Genomic DNA, 14,859 nt, shown 5'->3' with positions numbered 1-14,859 from the left:
GAGGTACGTTTAACTGCGTGGTTCAAACGATAAATTTTCCTTGTGCAGAAAGTCAGATTTAATATCTTTCCATCTTATATTATTAGTTTTGGCTTAACAAACTAGTTGAGCTGAAACTAGTTGTGAGAGGATATTAACAGACTTTCTGCAACAAAGATTATGTTCAGTTTTAATCTCGCGTGAGCGGCTTTTATGTTTCTGACAGGGCTGCCTAACTCATGGTCGCTCTAATATTAGTAATACCGAATAGTGCCGATGACATGAATATGTGACCACTAGAGCAATTATCGAGTTTATTAATAATCAATGATGCTTAATATCATATTGCTGATACTATAGGGCAATTAATAGTAAGTCACACAATACAGTCTAGGCGGGTTTAACGAATAAATTATGAGTAGTAATTATTATGACAGAATAATATCACTTAATCCATGCGTAAACATCCAACCATTTTTACTTGTTAAAGCTGTGATGAGAATAATATATTGCAATGCAAACAAATTTCCTTTGCGATTTGACTGTGTGTAACTTTTAATAACAATTCAGAATTTCACTTGACTTTATTAGAGTTTATTGTTTCTAGCAAACACGCCCCAACATGAGCCCTTTATGCAAGAAAGTTACATTTTGTCCTCATTACGAAAGTACATATTCCATGTTAACTAGCAAAACACAAGCGCTCATTTTTCAACATATTTGTAACTTCTCCCTGGAAACCACATACATTCACACAATAATTCAAATTCCAAGCAGCAGTCGGTCATGACGTTTTAAGCCCTCTTTGGCCGCATTCTACGTTGGAAAAGTGGGATCGAACTCGCTATATATACCATTACACCGCAGGAAGGCGAGTAGCGAGTATTTAACAACCATTACGCCCATTACCATTAACCACTAGTACTAGACCATCCCCATGCAGACTCCCGCTTCTCAGTTTCATTGGTCGATCGATTGTAGAGTGCACTGCACAGACGACGGTGCTGCGGTATATAGAGTAAACGACAAAAGACTTAAATTTATAAAAGAATGAATAGCAGAGCAAGAACAGCAGTGACCTCTGTGAGTACCATTTGATAGCTATAAAATTGCTAGGAGGTTTATTTTTTCCAACTTCCATTCATTCTTATCTGCTGCAGGATTAAAAACCACGATTACCACGAGGTATCAATTTGCTCGTCAAATTGCAGCCGATGACCAAACATTATTATATAGCAAGGTATGCTATCCCTGGATGATTTTTTCGATTTTTTCACTATTTCGATTTTTAATTTTTAGTTCGATTATTTCTCTAAAATATTAAAAAATACTGTTGTTATTTTTTTAGATTTCATGCATGTTCTGAAAATCAGGTCGGCTCAGTGGACTCCTCTAGACAATAACAGCTTGACTTGCTATTTTTAGTGACACTGCAATTGCAGCTCATGAGCACAGTCTAGTTTCAGCACGAGATATTAAGGCCAGTGCGATTGGATTAATTCAAATCAGGCAGTCATGATTGTTAGACATTTGGTAAGTACAACACCGTAGCGACTAATCAAAATATTGAGGTAAAAATTTTATTTATTTTTCTAGAGCGTGTGTAAAGGAGGCCAAATACTTGGCAGGTGGAGTAAAAGCTGGAAAACGGTTCCTTTGCAGGGAAATCAAACAAGGAGAAATTGCTCTAGTCTAGATCAAACAAGAAATGAAGAGAGAAAGTACGAAGAAGTTAGAATTCCAGTGCCTTGGGGACATATTGCAGGTGAATATTTATTTATGCATTGACGCTTTATTTAAAATTTATCCCTCATAAATGTTCCCACTGTTGGCACACAATATTTTTGGGGGTTCTTTCCATGAGTTTTAATTTTTCAGGCAAAAAATGGGGCGAGCCAGAAGAAATTCCAGTGATTGCGATTCACGGATGGCGCGATAATGCGGGAACCTTTGACACATTAGCCCCTCTGCTCAAATTCAATTTCCTCGCTATTGACCTGCCGGGCCACGGATTGTCCTCTCACATTCCAATTGGAGTTAACGCCCACTACCCCGACACTATTGTGGCGTTGCGGCAAATTGTCAAGCACTATGGCTTCAACAAAATTTCCATTTTGGGCCACTCTCTGGGCAGTTCTATTGGCTACGCCTACGCTGGCTTATATCCAGAAGCTGTGCACAAGTATGTGAGCATTGAGTGCGGTCGAGCGCGAATTTTGAGCCACCCCAAAGACTTGGCTGACGACTGGGGCGAAACCATAGACAGCTTGCTCAACGTGGAGAAGAAACTCATCCAACAGCAGCCGCCGGAGTTCACTTATTCAGAGCTAGTTGAACGGCAGCAGAAGGGCGCCTTTATGAGTCCCAGCATCAAGTCAACTAACATTTTGCTTAAGAGAGGGTCAAGACTTTCAACTACCAACCCGGAAAAATTCGTCTTCACCTATGACCCAAGAATTAGATTAGACTCATTCAAACGTTTTACGCCAGACATGTTGATGGCCATTGGCAAGCAGATCAAGTGTCATGTGCTAAACATACATGCTGACCCGGGGATGCAGGTCAAGCTTGAAAAAGAGTATGAAGAGTCTGTAGAAATCCTCAAGGAATCTACCTCCAGATTAGAGTGTGAAGTCGTCCAGGGCAGTCATCATGTGCACCTTAACAACCCTGAACGAGTGGCACCACTAATTAACAATTTCATGCTCTCCTAAGGTCGATTATTTGAAGAATATTTTAAGGATAATTGTGGTTGACTGTCTGAAGTCTAGTTAAAAACTTATTAATTACAAAGGCAATTTACAAAAGGCCGTAGTTTTGGTGCTTGACAAAGAATGTTCTCAGAGTTTCACGCGCGCACAGTGAAAGATAGAGGTGTATTATCTGTTTAATATTTCAAAACTATAATAAATTGATTTGAATGGCTGAGCTTTTTTCGTTATAAAAGATAACGCTTGGGAATGATATTTAAGTTGCGTGTTGCGAAACTTGTGCTGTTTAGCAACAAAAGTGGGACACCAGCAAACAAGAGCAAATTTGATGCCTAATCTATTTTATCATTAGTATGTTAATTGATTAAAGAGAGTTAATTTGCCTTGTGCGCAGGAAAATGGTGGGGTCCACGCGACCGCCAGCCAGTGCTCGCCATCCACGGTTGGCTGGACAACTCGAACACCTTCGACCCCCTCATCGCGATGCTCCCCGCCAACCTGCCTATTTTAGCCATCGACCTTCCTGGACACGGCCTTTCCTCTATGTACCCAGTCGGAATTTTCCACCACTCCACTGAAGATATCGTGGCATTGCGAAGAGTAGTCAAGCACTTCCAATGGAAAGAAAAGTTAAACCTGATGGGTCACTCGCTTGGAAGCATTTACTCATTTGTATACTCATCACTCTTTCCCAATGAAGTGAATAAGTACATTGGTTTCGACAATATCAAGATCACCGCGAATGATAATGACAAATTTGTTCGCCAGTCAGGCCTCGAAATTGATAGATTCCTAAAATTCATGGAAAATCCTGATTATCGTCCTGAATACACCTGGGACGTAATTGTCGAAAGACAGAAGAAAGGTTCAATGGATTCCATGACAATAGAATCGACAAAACTATTACTTCAGAGAGGTGCATACAAGTCAGCAAAGAAGGAAGGCTATTTTGGTTTCCGCAGAGATATTCGACAAATGGTATCCGTGCACTCTCGCCTACCTCAGGAGCACATAAGAGAAATGGCTAGTCGTCTCAGATGTGAGGTTTTGTACATCAAATTTAAAGGAGCTAAATACTACGAAGACAAGAGAAAAGTGGATGAAATCGTAGAAATCATCAAGAAAAATTCCAAATATTTTGAGTACCATGAAGTCGAGGGCACACATCATGGACATTTGAATAATCCAGAAAATGTTGCGCCAATAGTGGGCAATTTTTTGAAAACTATCTAGTTACTGTTTTTCTTGCCTCTGTTAAGATTTTTTTGTTTCTACCTCTTTAACTTTCAATACTAGTATAAATTTATATTATATTTTCAAGTATTTTTTTTTTAAATATTTGTAGTGGTTGCGGAGCCGAGCTCCCATTCCTTTTTCATTTTTAGCCTAGGGTATTGTTATTCATGATTGTTAGAAATTCGTTAATGCAACAGAGAGAGAGATTTTTAATTTAAATTAGTTTTCGCCGGACACACGAGCCAACAAGTCGCATCTTAAGAGTTCCGAGCGTTTAATTGTGAAGGACCCGGCTCAATCGGGTAAATTCTTTTCTAATTTTAAATTGTTCTTCAAGACAAATCTCTTTAAATTGTCAATTCTAAGTCGTGTATCAATTTTGTTTAAAGGTCCTTGTAAACTGTTAGACTAAGTCGCCAAGTGACTGACGTTTATAAACAGAAGAATTCGTTGAAAATCCCGCAAGGTTTAATTTCCACCTCCTACCCCCCAAATATTCTTCACTAAAAAGTGTTCTATGCTCCAAATTATTAGGCTTGTATTCACTCTAGGTAAATGGTGGGGCCCGAAAAACAAGCAACCTGTACTGGCTATGCATGGCTGGCTAGACAACGCGAACAGCTTCGACCCTCTCATGAAACTCATGCCTTCCAACTTCTCTCTGCTCTCGTTGGACCTCCCTGGCCACGGACTGTCATCACACTATCCTGCTGGTATACCACACCACCTAACTGAAGATATAGTAAGCCTGAGAAGAATTATCAAGCACTTTGGCTGGCAGAAAGTGTCCTTTTTGTGCCATTCAATGGGCAGCACCTACGCTTTTATCTACTCCGCGATTTATCCAAAAGAAGTAAACAAACTTGTGGGACTAGATATCCTCCGGCCTTTTGAAATGACCGCTGAGTTTTACGCAAAGAATGGAGGAAATTATATCGACAAATATATAGAAACCATTCAGAACACAAGGGAGCCTCCTGAGTCCACTTTGGAGGACTTCGCTAAGCGCCAACACGAAGGTTCTAAAAAGTCCATATCGGTCGAGTCGTCTCGCATTCTCATGGAACGTGGTGCTTACCAATCTAAGAGCAAGCCAGGTCTGATTGGGCTACGAAGAGATGTCAGACTTAAGGTCACATTTTTACACAATCTTCCACATGAGTATCTCATTGAGCTGGCTTCACGGATTCGTTGTGAGGTGTACAATATCAAAGCCAAAGGAGGAATGTACTACGAGAAAAAATCCCACTATAAACAGACAATAGAAGTACTGAAAAAAGTTGCTAAGGCAATGCAATACTTTGAAGTTGATGGAACCCACCATACACATTTAAACACGCCTGAAAATGTTGTAGATATTGTTAAGGATATTTTTTGTGATGATATTGCGTAAAATTGTTATTATTTTCGAAATAAAAAACTATTATTAAAACATTATCTTTCCGTGTATTAACCCTCGATTAAAAAAAATTAATACATACGTGGAAACTGCCTCACTGTCAGCGCATGGTCTACAGAAATTCAGAGTCCTTCTGCTTGAAACCAACGATGCTGGGAGCTGGGACGTGCATGCAAAACACCGATGCTTTTGACTGTGTACATATGATATATAGTTAGTGGCATAGGGTATAGACATCTAACAAAATAATAATTGTTAATAATAATTATTACATTATTGACAGTCAGCAAAGAGGGAACCATGTACGAAATGGGAATATGTACATGCATACATTCATAAATCTGAACCATTGGCCGCTGCCCGCCATCCGCTGGACCTTGCCCCTGCTGCCGCATGCTGCCTAATTCTTATTGGACAGAGAAAAGAGGGTGCAGGGAGGAAAGAGATTGTGCCAAACAAACAAGTTGAAACATCAGTTTTCGGGAATGTAATTTCGCGCAGTTGGCAACAGTGTTGCAGACTGCAGACCATCGGTGACCTGAAGCTGAAGGACATCTTTTACACCGAAAAAGTTGTCAGTTTTTAAATTTTAGGTCACTTTACATCAGCAAAATGCTGCGAACGACGTGTGAGTTGCGGCACGAATTGGCGAAATTGTCCGCAAAGAGATTCTTTCAAGGAAATACTGTCCGGTGTTGTGTCACTCAAGTGGCCAAACAGCGCCTACAAAATTGGTGAGCCACTTATTTTTGCAACTGATTGTGAAGCATTTTTAGGTCGTTTCGATGACGTTATTTAAAATTAAATTGCTATTAAATTAGATCAAAACTTTTCAAAATTTCTGGATTCCTGATCTTGTTTTTGTAAATTTTTATATATATGACTTCATAAATATTACCCACAGAAAAACGAAAATATAAAATATTCCGCTGACGTTTGACTTTGTGTATTTGATTCAAATTTTAACGCTTGATACGATGCTTTAATTTGCTGTTTAAGTGCAAGTAGGAGAAAGGTTAATTTGTGATTTTAATCATTTGTGTCTGCTAATATTTTTAAGCTATAGTTGTATGATGCATTTTACATAATATATACTCATCGATTTTGATGTTAAAATTTATTTCCTTTTCGATCATGTAACTCGTACATAAACGCATGTCCTCAATTTTTCAGCCCACGCCAGTTTCAAAGACCCGTTTTGCAATATTTGGAGCAGGCTAGATGTGTCAGGTTCTTCAGCTCAGGAAACCTGCCAAGCCACAAAAAGGTTTTGCTGCCGGCCCTTTCGCCAACCATGGAATCGGGTACCATCATTAGCTGGGAAAAGAAAGAAGGTCGTCTTTAAACTGCTGGTCTATTTTCATCCAGTGTTAACATCTTGAGTTTGTCCCACAGGAGACCAGCTGAACGAGGGTGACCTGCTTGCCGAAATTGAAACAGACAAGGCAACCATGGGCTTCGAAACCCCTGAGGAGGGCTATCTTGCCAAAATTCTTATTCCCGGCGGCACTAAAGACGTTCCCATTGGCAAAGTACAAAATGTTCAACAACTGCTTGTTAAATTCTCTAGCAATAAAATTTTTCCAGCTGGTTTGCATCATCGTTGAGTCGCAAGACGACGTGGCCGCCTTCAAAGACTTTGTTGACGACGGCTCTGCCGTTCGTGCCGCACCTCCTGCAGCCGCTGCGGCCCCTGTCGCTGCCGCTCCTCCACCACCACCGCCTCCAAGCGCAGCGCCTATCTCTGCGGCTCCAGTTGCAGCCGCCGTTGCTGCCACAGGCAAAGTGTTCGCTAGCCCTCTGGCTCAACGACTCGCTCTTGAAAGGGGACTTGACATCAACGTAATATTCAAGTTAATTAATGTGTTTTATTCCTAATTTCTTTTTAACTCAGTCAATAGGACAAGGTTCTGGAGTCTTTGGTTCAGTCACGGTTGCTGATCTTGACCGGGCATCAGCTGCAGCGCCATCATATGCTGCTGCTCCAGTGTCTGCTGGCGCTCCGTTTGTCGATATTCCTGTGTCGAATATTCGAGGTATGCACACTTTTTTTTGCTTAAGTATTTTGCTCCATTAATTTATCGTTGCTCAATACATTTATTAAATTGAACATATGTGACATTTTTTAAGAAAATAAGTAAAAATATTGTTGTTTGGTTAAAAACTCCAACCATTAAAAAAAAATTATAATTAACACCTAAATTAAGCTGTGTGTTCATAAAATAATTTGTAATTATTTAAATGAATATCAAAGATGTTTTGCAAAAAACAATCGTGTAGATTTTGGCTTTGATGTTGTGTGACAATTCACGTTCAGAGTTTTAATTTTACTTCTATTTGCATGATATGTATCTTTTGAAACCTGCGAAATTATTTTTACCAACAATTTTGTTATAACTTTCTAGGCGTTATTGCGAAGCGATTGCTGCAGTCAAAACAGACTATTCCACATTACTACCTGAGCGTAGACATCAATGTAGGCAAAATATTGTCTCTTCGGAAGCAGTTCAACGATCAACTCAAGGGCGAAGGCGTGAAATTAAGTGTTAACGACTTCATCATTAAAGCGACTGCCTTGGCGTGCAAAAAGGTTCCTGAGGCAAACTCTTCTTGGCTGGATTCAGTGATAAGACAGTAAGAAACTTCCACACATTTTTCAAAACCAAGTTAAATAATAATTACTCTGTCAGGTACACGGCTTGTGATGTCAGTGTTGCGGTCAGCACTGACAAGGGTCTGATTACCCCGATTGTTTTCGCTGCGGAAACAAAGGGCCTGGTCGAAATTTCTAAGGAAGTGAAAGAATTAGCCGGCAGAGCGAGAGAAGGAAAGTTGCAGCCCCATGAGTTCCAGGTAAATAATATCAGTCCAAAAGTCGTCCATAATTACAAATAATTACTTCTAGGGTGGCACTATCTCCATCTCAAATTTGGGGATGTTCGGAGTCAAAAATTTCTGTGCAATCATCAATCCTCCACAGTCTTGCATTTTAGCTGTTGGCACAACAGAAGCAAGGCTTGTTCCTGACAGCAGCACGCAATCTGGGTAAGCTTTAAAGAGTTTTAAGATTTGTGGTCAAGTCTTGGTGTAACTTGTAGTAATTACAGGATTTTTCTATAAAATCTCAAAATAATTTGACTCAACAAATTAGAACTGAGCTGATTAAGATGATGTTTGTGTATGTAAAATTTACTCAAAATTTTAATGATTCCAGCTACTCTTCGGCAGACTATATGAGTGTTACTTTGAGCTGTGACCACAGGACTGTCGACGGTGCTGTCGGTGCACAGTGGTTAGCAGCATTCAAGGGCTACCTTGAAAACCCCACCTCAATGCTGCTCTAAGGTTTGACCTTATTTGTTGTCCTTTCTAAGCCATTGTTTAACTTATCATTACACTCAAAGACGCATTTTTAGTGTCACTTAACGGCAACATCAGTCAGACTGTGGGGTGGAATTTCTGTCATTGGGCCGATTATTTATTTTCAAACAACCCCCAATTGCAGTCATGGGAACGATTGGTTAATCTTTATACCATTTGAAGTCCTGAAGGTCCTTTGTTATTATTCTTGTTGTGATCGAACAAACAGTGAAAAAATGAAAAGTCAACGCTAATTTTTAGTATATTAGCATCACTTGCCATTGGATAGCATAAAAATCCAGCCTTTGTTAGTCGATTTTGAACTTAATCCCATTGATCACTGCAAGTGTTTATTAACCAGTTTTAGTTGGAAGCTGCAAATGGTTCACGTGACATGCAAGACTTGTCTTGTAGTGTCTTAAAAATACAAGATCCGTTGTAAAATTGTTAGACCATGTAAATAGATATGGAAATAATACAAAATGTTGAGAAAAAAACTACAAATAGTTTAAATGAATCTATGTATTCCTAATTTAATCACAACATGTAATATTACAACCAAAAAAGTCGCATCAATCGCTTACACACACAAATAGCAAATTCCGTGGTACAAATATAGTTAAAAATCAATTTACTGAAATACTTTGGCCCCTACCACCAAGTCCCTATACTCTTAATGAATATTCCTCTGCCTCTCTCCTGCGCTTGTGCTCTACTTCCATCTCCCTTCTACTCTGATATGGTAATATTTATAAGGTCAATCTCAGAATATCGCTTATATTTTCCAGACGTTTCGCAACGATTTGCAGCATTACCCTCAAAAATGTATTTCACGGTTTAAGGGATATGCACAATATATGGTCAGATTTTATTACATGCATTTGATTAACAGAGCAAAGGTGACTAAGAGGTTGAGGTCAAAGATTGCTATCAAATGTTTGTTACATAACTACTCGTGCGCAATGCTAAAAATAAATAGTTTTATTTTGATCTCTTAGTGGCCAACCAAATTTTAAATAAGAGCTAACGAAACTAGTCTCATTCATTCAGCTTTTGGCTAAAATTAAAAGTCTACTCCAAACTCATTACGTAACCACGGATACTGCTTTGGGCATTCAGCACACGTGTAGAGGTAGCGTTCAGACTTATGCGGGCGAGACTGTAATCTGCAGTTCTTTGGAAAATTGCACGCCATTTCTTCCGGGTCAAACTGAAAATATCAAACGTTTTACAATGCTTTATCTGGAGGTGGAGGTATTGGGTTAAAAAATGCCTACTTTTCTGTCGCATTTCCAATCGGCGAAATTGAGAAGCTGAGAAACAGGCCTTGGCTTCTTCATCCACTGAATCGCTTGGTTGTTAGTCACCACCCACACTTCAGGGTGGGCAGTCACCTCACTCAAAAATCTCTGAGTTCCGCACATTAGCCTTTGAAACTATTAAGAAACGGTCAATTCACCTGGAAAGCTTGAAGGTACTCTTCTTTTTTGAACCAAGTCGAGTGGAAATAGAGTCCCAACGGAGCCCTGTTAGTATTGTAATGTCTGTAAAAGTTATGCCGCAGCATTCTGTAAATATCCTCGCCGTTCAGGTTTGGCGGGCAACTGTCCACCATGCCGCATGTATAGCCCTGAAATAATGCGACCCTTTCATTTGGAGCTCATTTCCACACTCGGCAACACTCACCTCATACTGGAGTTGGTTTATGACCATCTCCCAGACCCCAGGGAAGGACCTGGAAGGACAGTTTTGATTGTTTCCTGAGCATCTGTGTGGGATCCTGTAGTCGAGGGTGTAGGGCCACAGGGGCGGATCGGAGATCGGCGCCACGAGTGACGCGTCATACAAAAAGCCGAACTCGCGCATCATGGCGAATTGTCTGTTTCCACCAGACCTGAGGAAGGGAGAACGCAGACCTCTCACCTCCTCCAGTCTGACCCCGCCGAATTTGTTGACCACGTTCGCCTGACCCACCATTTCGTCAAACCAGTCCTCGATGGTTGCATTTCGCGACCACCAATTCTCAGGGCCTCGGTGTCTGAAATTTAATTCGTCTCAATTTGATTAAAATTAATTCGTATGTGACGCGTAGAGTACATTTTAATTTAATTTTTTAGATAAAGGTTTTTATTCATTCTTTTGTTTTGTCAACTTTCAGGGTTGCATGCAATTTCGTATAGAAGCAAGTAATGCTATATTAGCATTACTACATTATGCAAGTTTTCATAACAACGCATTTTGTAGAAGATTGATGGAGCGGCAGGTTCAAGTTATGCAAACTACAATCAATCTTCTCGTCCGGGATAATCGAGTTAAAATGGTAGAAGTTTTGCTCAATCGCTTGCGTCATGCATTAATTTGGACCAAAAGGTTGCAACAGAAATTGCGTAGGAAAGATTTTGAATTATTCCGAAAAATCATGGGAACCCTTGTGAAAACGGTGCCATTGAAAAGTTTCTCACGTTATCGAGTGCACGGCGATCTCGTGGCCAAGGTTCCACAGCTGCTGCACCTGCTGATAGTGCGTGTACTCGTGCGAGAGGAAGAAAGTTGCGCGCCAGGGGCAACCGTTCGGATTGGTCTTGTTTTTCGGAAACAGCATATCTGTGTACATGAACATGTTGTCTGGGTTGACAGCGTCGTCAAAGGTGATAATCAGCATCTGCGGAGTCTGTACAATTCGGATTGAAATTTAATTTGTCCAATATATTGTTAGTATAAATACTTCTTTTGGGTCGAGGAATCCCGGAATAATGGTTCCGTCGCGAGAGCAGAAGCATTCTGGTAACCGACAGGCGGCTGTGTTGCACACTGGAGCCGCGTTTGGATCGTTCTCGACGTCTGCGGGAATTAATTAAAAGGTGAACTCTCTAACTTTCTTTGTCCGGCCTAAACCACTCTTGAAAATTGTTGAAATAAATTTGATTTACAGATGGTTCACATTTCAATCAAACAAAGAGTCTATCAGAGATCATTAAATAAAATCGCTGCAATAATTAACTGTATTATAATTTGAAGCATTAAAATAAAAAAAACGTAGCTCATCAACCAAAAGGAAATTTTTTTTGTGTTACTTAGAACAGTAAATTTTTGTGTCTTACCGCACCATCCCTCGTCAGAAGAATCGATGCAGTCGACTGTGCCGTCGCAGAAAAGGTCTCTGGGAAGGCAGGTGGCGTCTGCACAGCCGAGGAGTCCGTTGCCACAGCCGGCCGCCTCGAGCAGCGGCTTTGGTGGTCTCGGTTCGGCCGCGTGCAAGTCACAGTCGGACACTTTTGCCCGGAAGTCGCAGATTTGTCTTGTCACGTCGAACAATAGCCCTTCCGAGCAGCGAAACTCGAATACCTCTTCGTCTGGGGAAAGAGATCATTCGTGTGCGTTTCTCAATCGACCCAATATTATAGCGGAGAGTGATAAAAATCAAAAAACGAAATCAACTACTTTTCCTCACGACACACGCCTCTTACGCTGTGTGCGTTCGGAAACAACCTTTCGTTGAGAAAGAAAGTACTCCGCCACAGCTAATTATTCGGATTTGGCGAGAAATTTTGTTTCTGCTGTGAAACGTGACTGATTTTTACAATGCCTGCATTGTTTTGCTCTGCGGTGGCCGAGTTTTTCGATGCTGCAATTACGCCTTTGTTATATTGCCATTGCGTCCTCTGTGTTATGAACTTTTATTATACACTTCTCGGAGCATGATTACTTCTCACTTGCGCCAAGTACTTAAAGTTTATTGCTCCCGCAGGCACTTATACTTTTCTTTCTCCTTTCTCACTAATCATATAATCCTTTTCAAAATCGAATTTGATATCCCTGTTTTGATCCAGCATATTTCGATAGACTCACCTAGGCACAGGTAGTATTTGGAACACTCGTGGTTCGTCCATGCTTGGTTCATATTTCTTTCAGGATTTCGATAGAAGCGGCCATCCTCCAAGCAGTCCACACCTCGCTTTACTGAAAGGAAAAGCTTCATAATTTTCCACTTTTCATTGTGCGATTAGCTCTCCGTTCTGCACTTTCTACGGTTAATATGCAGCTTTTGATTCGAGAAAATTCACGGTTATCAGCAATAAAGACTTTCATCCTCGCACGTGATTAAAATAGTATTTTTTAATGTATTTTCGATTTTCACCATGATACAGCCACAACTTATTATAATTTGTAAATCAGAGAGGCGGTCTTCACACATTTTAATTGTATATATTTTGTCAATTATATTTGGAGTATACCGTGAAGACATTCCTCTCGACATCTCTTAACGAAAACTTGCTGCGACTTCTTTTTGTGCGACTAACCCTTCCTGGCTTGAGGCGTTAACCTAGTTTTTTTTAAACTTGATTCCGTTACAAAACAAATGAACCTTTTTCCTCGAACAAACAGCAAAATTACTTTATACAAGCGAAACATTTTCAGAATGTGGTGGATATTATAGTATAATTATTAATATTAAAATACGCAAAATCGGGAATAAAAATATTTAGTTATTAATGTGTGTCACATTTAAACAAATATGATCAGAGAGTACTCACTTTTGGTGATTTCGAACGAGTTTACGTTGTGTGCGACGAATAGTAAGACGAAGAGGCTAAAGTAGCAAGCCGGAGAAAGCAGCGTGGCATGCATCTCGTCGGCTCGGCGCGATTAGCTAAACTGACTGAGCGGCGTGAACCTCCGCCTGCGTGTCCGTCCACCAGCGAAGTAAGAGAAGATCCAACCTGCCGGACAGGTCCTAAGGTATCAACTCAGCCAAGTGAGAGTGATTTTATGTGAGCATGTCATTGACATTGAAAGCCACTGCGCCGCTTTTATTGCATGCCGCGCGGATTCTCTGCGCTCTGATTTCGCCGGATTTGACCAATATCCATAATTATTATTCTAGACTTATATCTTAAAATTGGTTCATGACACTGTCATATACATAAGAAATATATAATTGAAATTTAATAATTATTTAATTAATAGCTGTGGGAAAATTAATTTAGGCGATGTTTTCTTGATCTGAAATTTTATCTAAGAATTTCCATGTTCATGTGATCTCGATTAATTTGAATTGACTTGCCATAAACACGACAATCGATAAAAGAAAAAAAAATTATTTCAATAATTTTGTCTCCTGACACTTCCTTTTCCCCAATCCTGTTTTTTCTCTTACCTTGTGTAGATTTGCGTGGCTTTTTAACATAATCCACTAAATTTCGCAACCTAAAATGAAATAACCAGAATAACATGTATGTAATAATATAATTGTGTCTGTGAGGTCAAAGTAGCTTCATAATTATGCTTTTTGCCAAAAAAAGGCTTTGCAAGGGTGATTAACTCAATCCCACTATTATACTCCCTGAAGAGCGTAAAAATTGATACTATATATAGTCAAATTTATGCTCCGAACCTAATATTAACAAATTTCTCAACTAATATAAATTACTTAATTGATTTTACAATGAATATGGTACATCCCGTAGGCAGTTTATAAACTTGCAGACAATGGGGCAGCCATTGCATGGAATATCAATATAAATTATTATTATTCATCTCCCATGGGATTTTTCATTTTGTTTCAAAGCCAAAACTTTTAATTCTCGTCAATTTCCCCACAGTATTCAAATACTGTTTAATTAAAATACTTCATCCCATCTTTAGATTTATTTTTTATTTCTAACATTATTTTATCTTAAACACAATACATTAAAAATGCTGTTGAATTTTCTTTTCTAATATAATTTATATTACACTTACAAAAATTATACAATGTGGTATATATTTAATTTATTTTCGCTCTTTCATCTACAGCGGTTGCGAAGAAAAGTGCGAGTATTCTAAATAAAATCTGCCGTTCATTTACCAAAAAATTTCATTTATTTTCGCTGGAGTTGCAAAGATAGATAAATATTTCATGGGGCTTTTCGCACTTTTTATTTAAGTGTTCTTTAACTGAAATGAATTGAAAGTAGTGAGAACTCTATATATATATATATATATATATATATATATATATATATATATATATATATATATATATATATATATATATATATATATAGAGTTCTATATATATAGCGCTGAATTTATACTCTCTTTATCCTCTTTATTTATATTATTCTTCTTAAAAAGTATGCTAAAACAATTATTAATATAGTAAAAATGTATGGTATTTGTTTGCATTTGATA

At 39.1% G+C, this 14,859-nt stretch overlaps 4 protein-coding genes across 6 annotated transcripts; 3 read left to right on the top strand and 1 right to left on the bottom strand.

The window, feature by feature from the left end:
• Positions 1 to 1,123: 1,123 nt before the first annotated feature.
• LOC135934674 (probable serine hydrolase) lies at positions 1,124 to 5,363 on the top strand. 3 transcript variants are annotated; one of them, XM_065476789.1, is made up of 4 exons: positions 1,124 to 1,219; positions 1,328 to 1,512; positions 1,576 to 1,744; positions 1,858 to 2,904. In XM_065476789.1, exons 2-4 carry the CDS (start codon positions 1,495 to 1,497, stop codon positions 2,691 to 2,693), a joined length of 1,023 nt encoding a protein of 340 aa, XP_065332861.1. In that variant the 5' UTR covers positions 1,124 to 1,219; positions 1,328 to 1,494; the 3' UTR covers positions 2,694 to 2,904. The 3 variants fall into 3 exon arrangements, with proteins under 3 accessions (XP_065332861.1, XP_065332703.1, XP_065332781.1); XM_065476631.1 differs by lacking the exon at positions 1,858 to 2,904 and adding an exon at positions 4,478 to 5,363 and having other exon boundaries at positions 1,137 to 1,219; XM_065476709.1 differs by lacking the exon at positions 1,858 to 2,904 and adding an exon at positions 4,478 to 5,363 and having other exon boundaries at positions 1,142 to 1,219; positions 1,405 to 1,512.
• Positions 2,573 to 4,383, top strand: LOC135934959 (probable serine hydrolase). The gene is made up of 2 exons (XM_065477003.1): positions 2,573 to 2,694; positions 3,085 to 4,383. The coding sequence occupies exon 2, from the start codon at positions 3,174 to 3,176 to the stop codon at positions 3,921 to 3,923; it is 750 nt and encodes a 249-aa protein (XP_065333075.1). The 5' UTR covers positions 2,573 to 2,694; positions 3,085 to 3,173; the 3' UTR covers positions 3,924 to 4,383.
• Positions 5,364 to 5,824: 461 nt separating the features above from the next.
• muc (dihydrolipoamide S-acetyltransferase muc) lies at positions 5,825 to 9,155 on the top strand. Its single transcript, XM_065476383.1, has 9 exons — positions 5,825 to 6,059; positions 6,499 to 6,659; positions 6,721 to 6,857; positions 6,913 to 7,167; positions 7,220 to 7,361; positions 7,731 to 7,959; positions 8,016 to 8,178; positions 8,231 to 8,370; positions 8,540 to 9,155. Exons 1-9 carry the CDS (start codon positions 5,938 to 5,940, stop codon positions 8,667 to 8,669), a joined length of 1,479 nt encoding a protein of 492 aa, XP_065332455.1. The 5' UTR covers positions 5,825 to 5,937; the 3' UTR covers positions 8,670 to 9,155.
• A 37-nt stretch (positions 9,156 to 9,192) lies between these two features.
• ChLD3 (Chitin and LDLR binding deacetylase 3) lies at positions 9,193 to 13,395 on the bottom strand. The gene is made up of 9 exons (XM_065476123.1): positions 13,221 to 13,395; positions 12,535 to 12,645; positions 11,787 to 12,038; positions 11,411 to 11,526; positions 11,148 to 11,356; positions 10,372 to 10,723; positions 10,145 to 10,315; positions 9,963 to 10,094; positions 9,193 to 9,895 (listed from the first exon to the last, which is right to left on the bottom strand). The coding sequence occupies exons 1-9, from the start codon at positions 13,312 to 13,314 to the stop codon at positions 9,749 to 9,751; spliced, it is 1,584 nt and encodes a 527-aa protein (XP_065332195.1). The 5' UTR covers positions 13,315 to 13,395; the 3' UTR covers positions 9,193 to 9,748.
• Positions 13,396 to 14,859: the final 1,464 nt, after the last annotated feature.

This window comes from Cloeon dipterum, chromosome 1 (genome assembly GCF_949628265.1).
Source record: "Cloeon dipterum chromosome 1, ieCloDipt1.1, whole genome shotgun sequence".
Lineage (NCBI taxonomy): Eukaryota > Metazoa > Arthropoda > Insecta > Ephemeroptera > Baetidae > Cloeon > Cloeon dipterum.
This window is presented reverse-complemented; position numbering and strand designations above follow the sequence as displayed.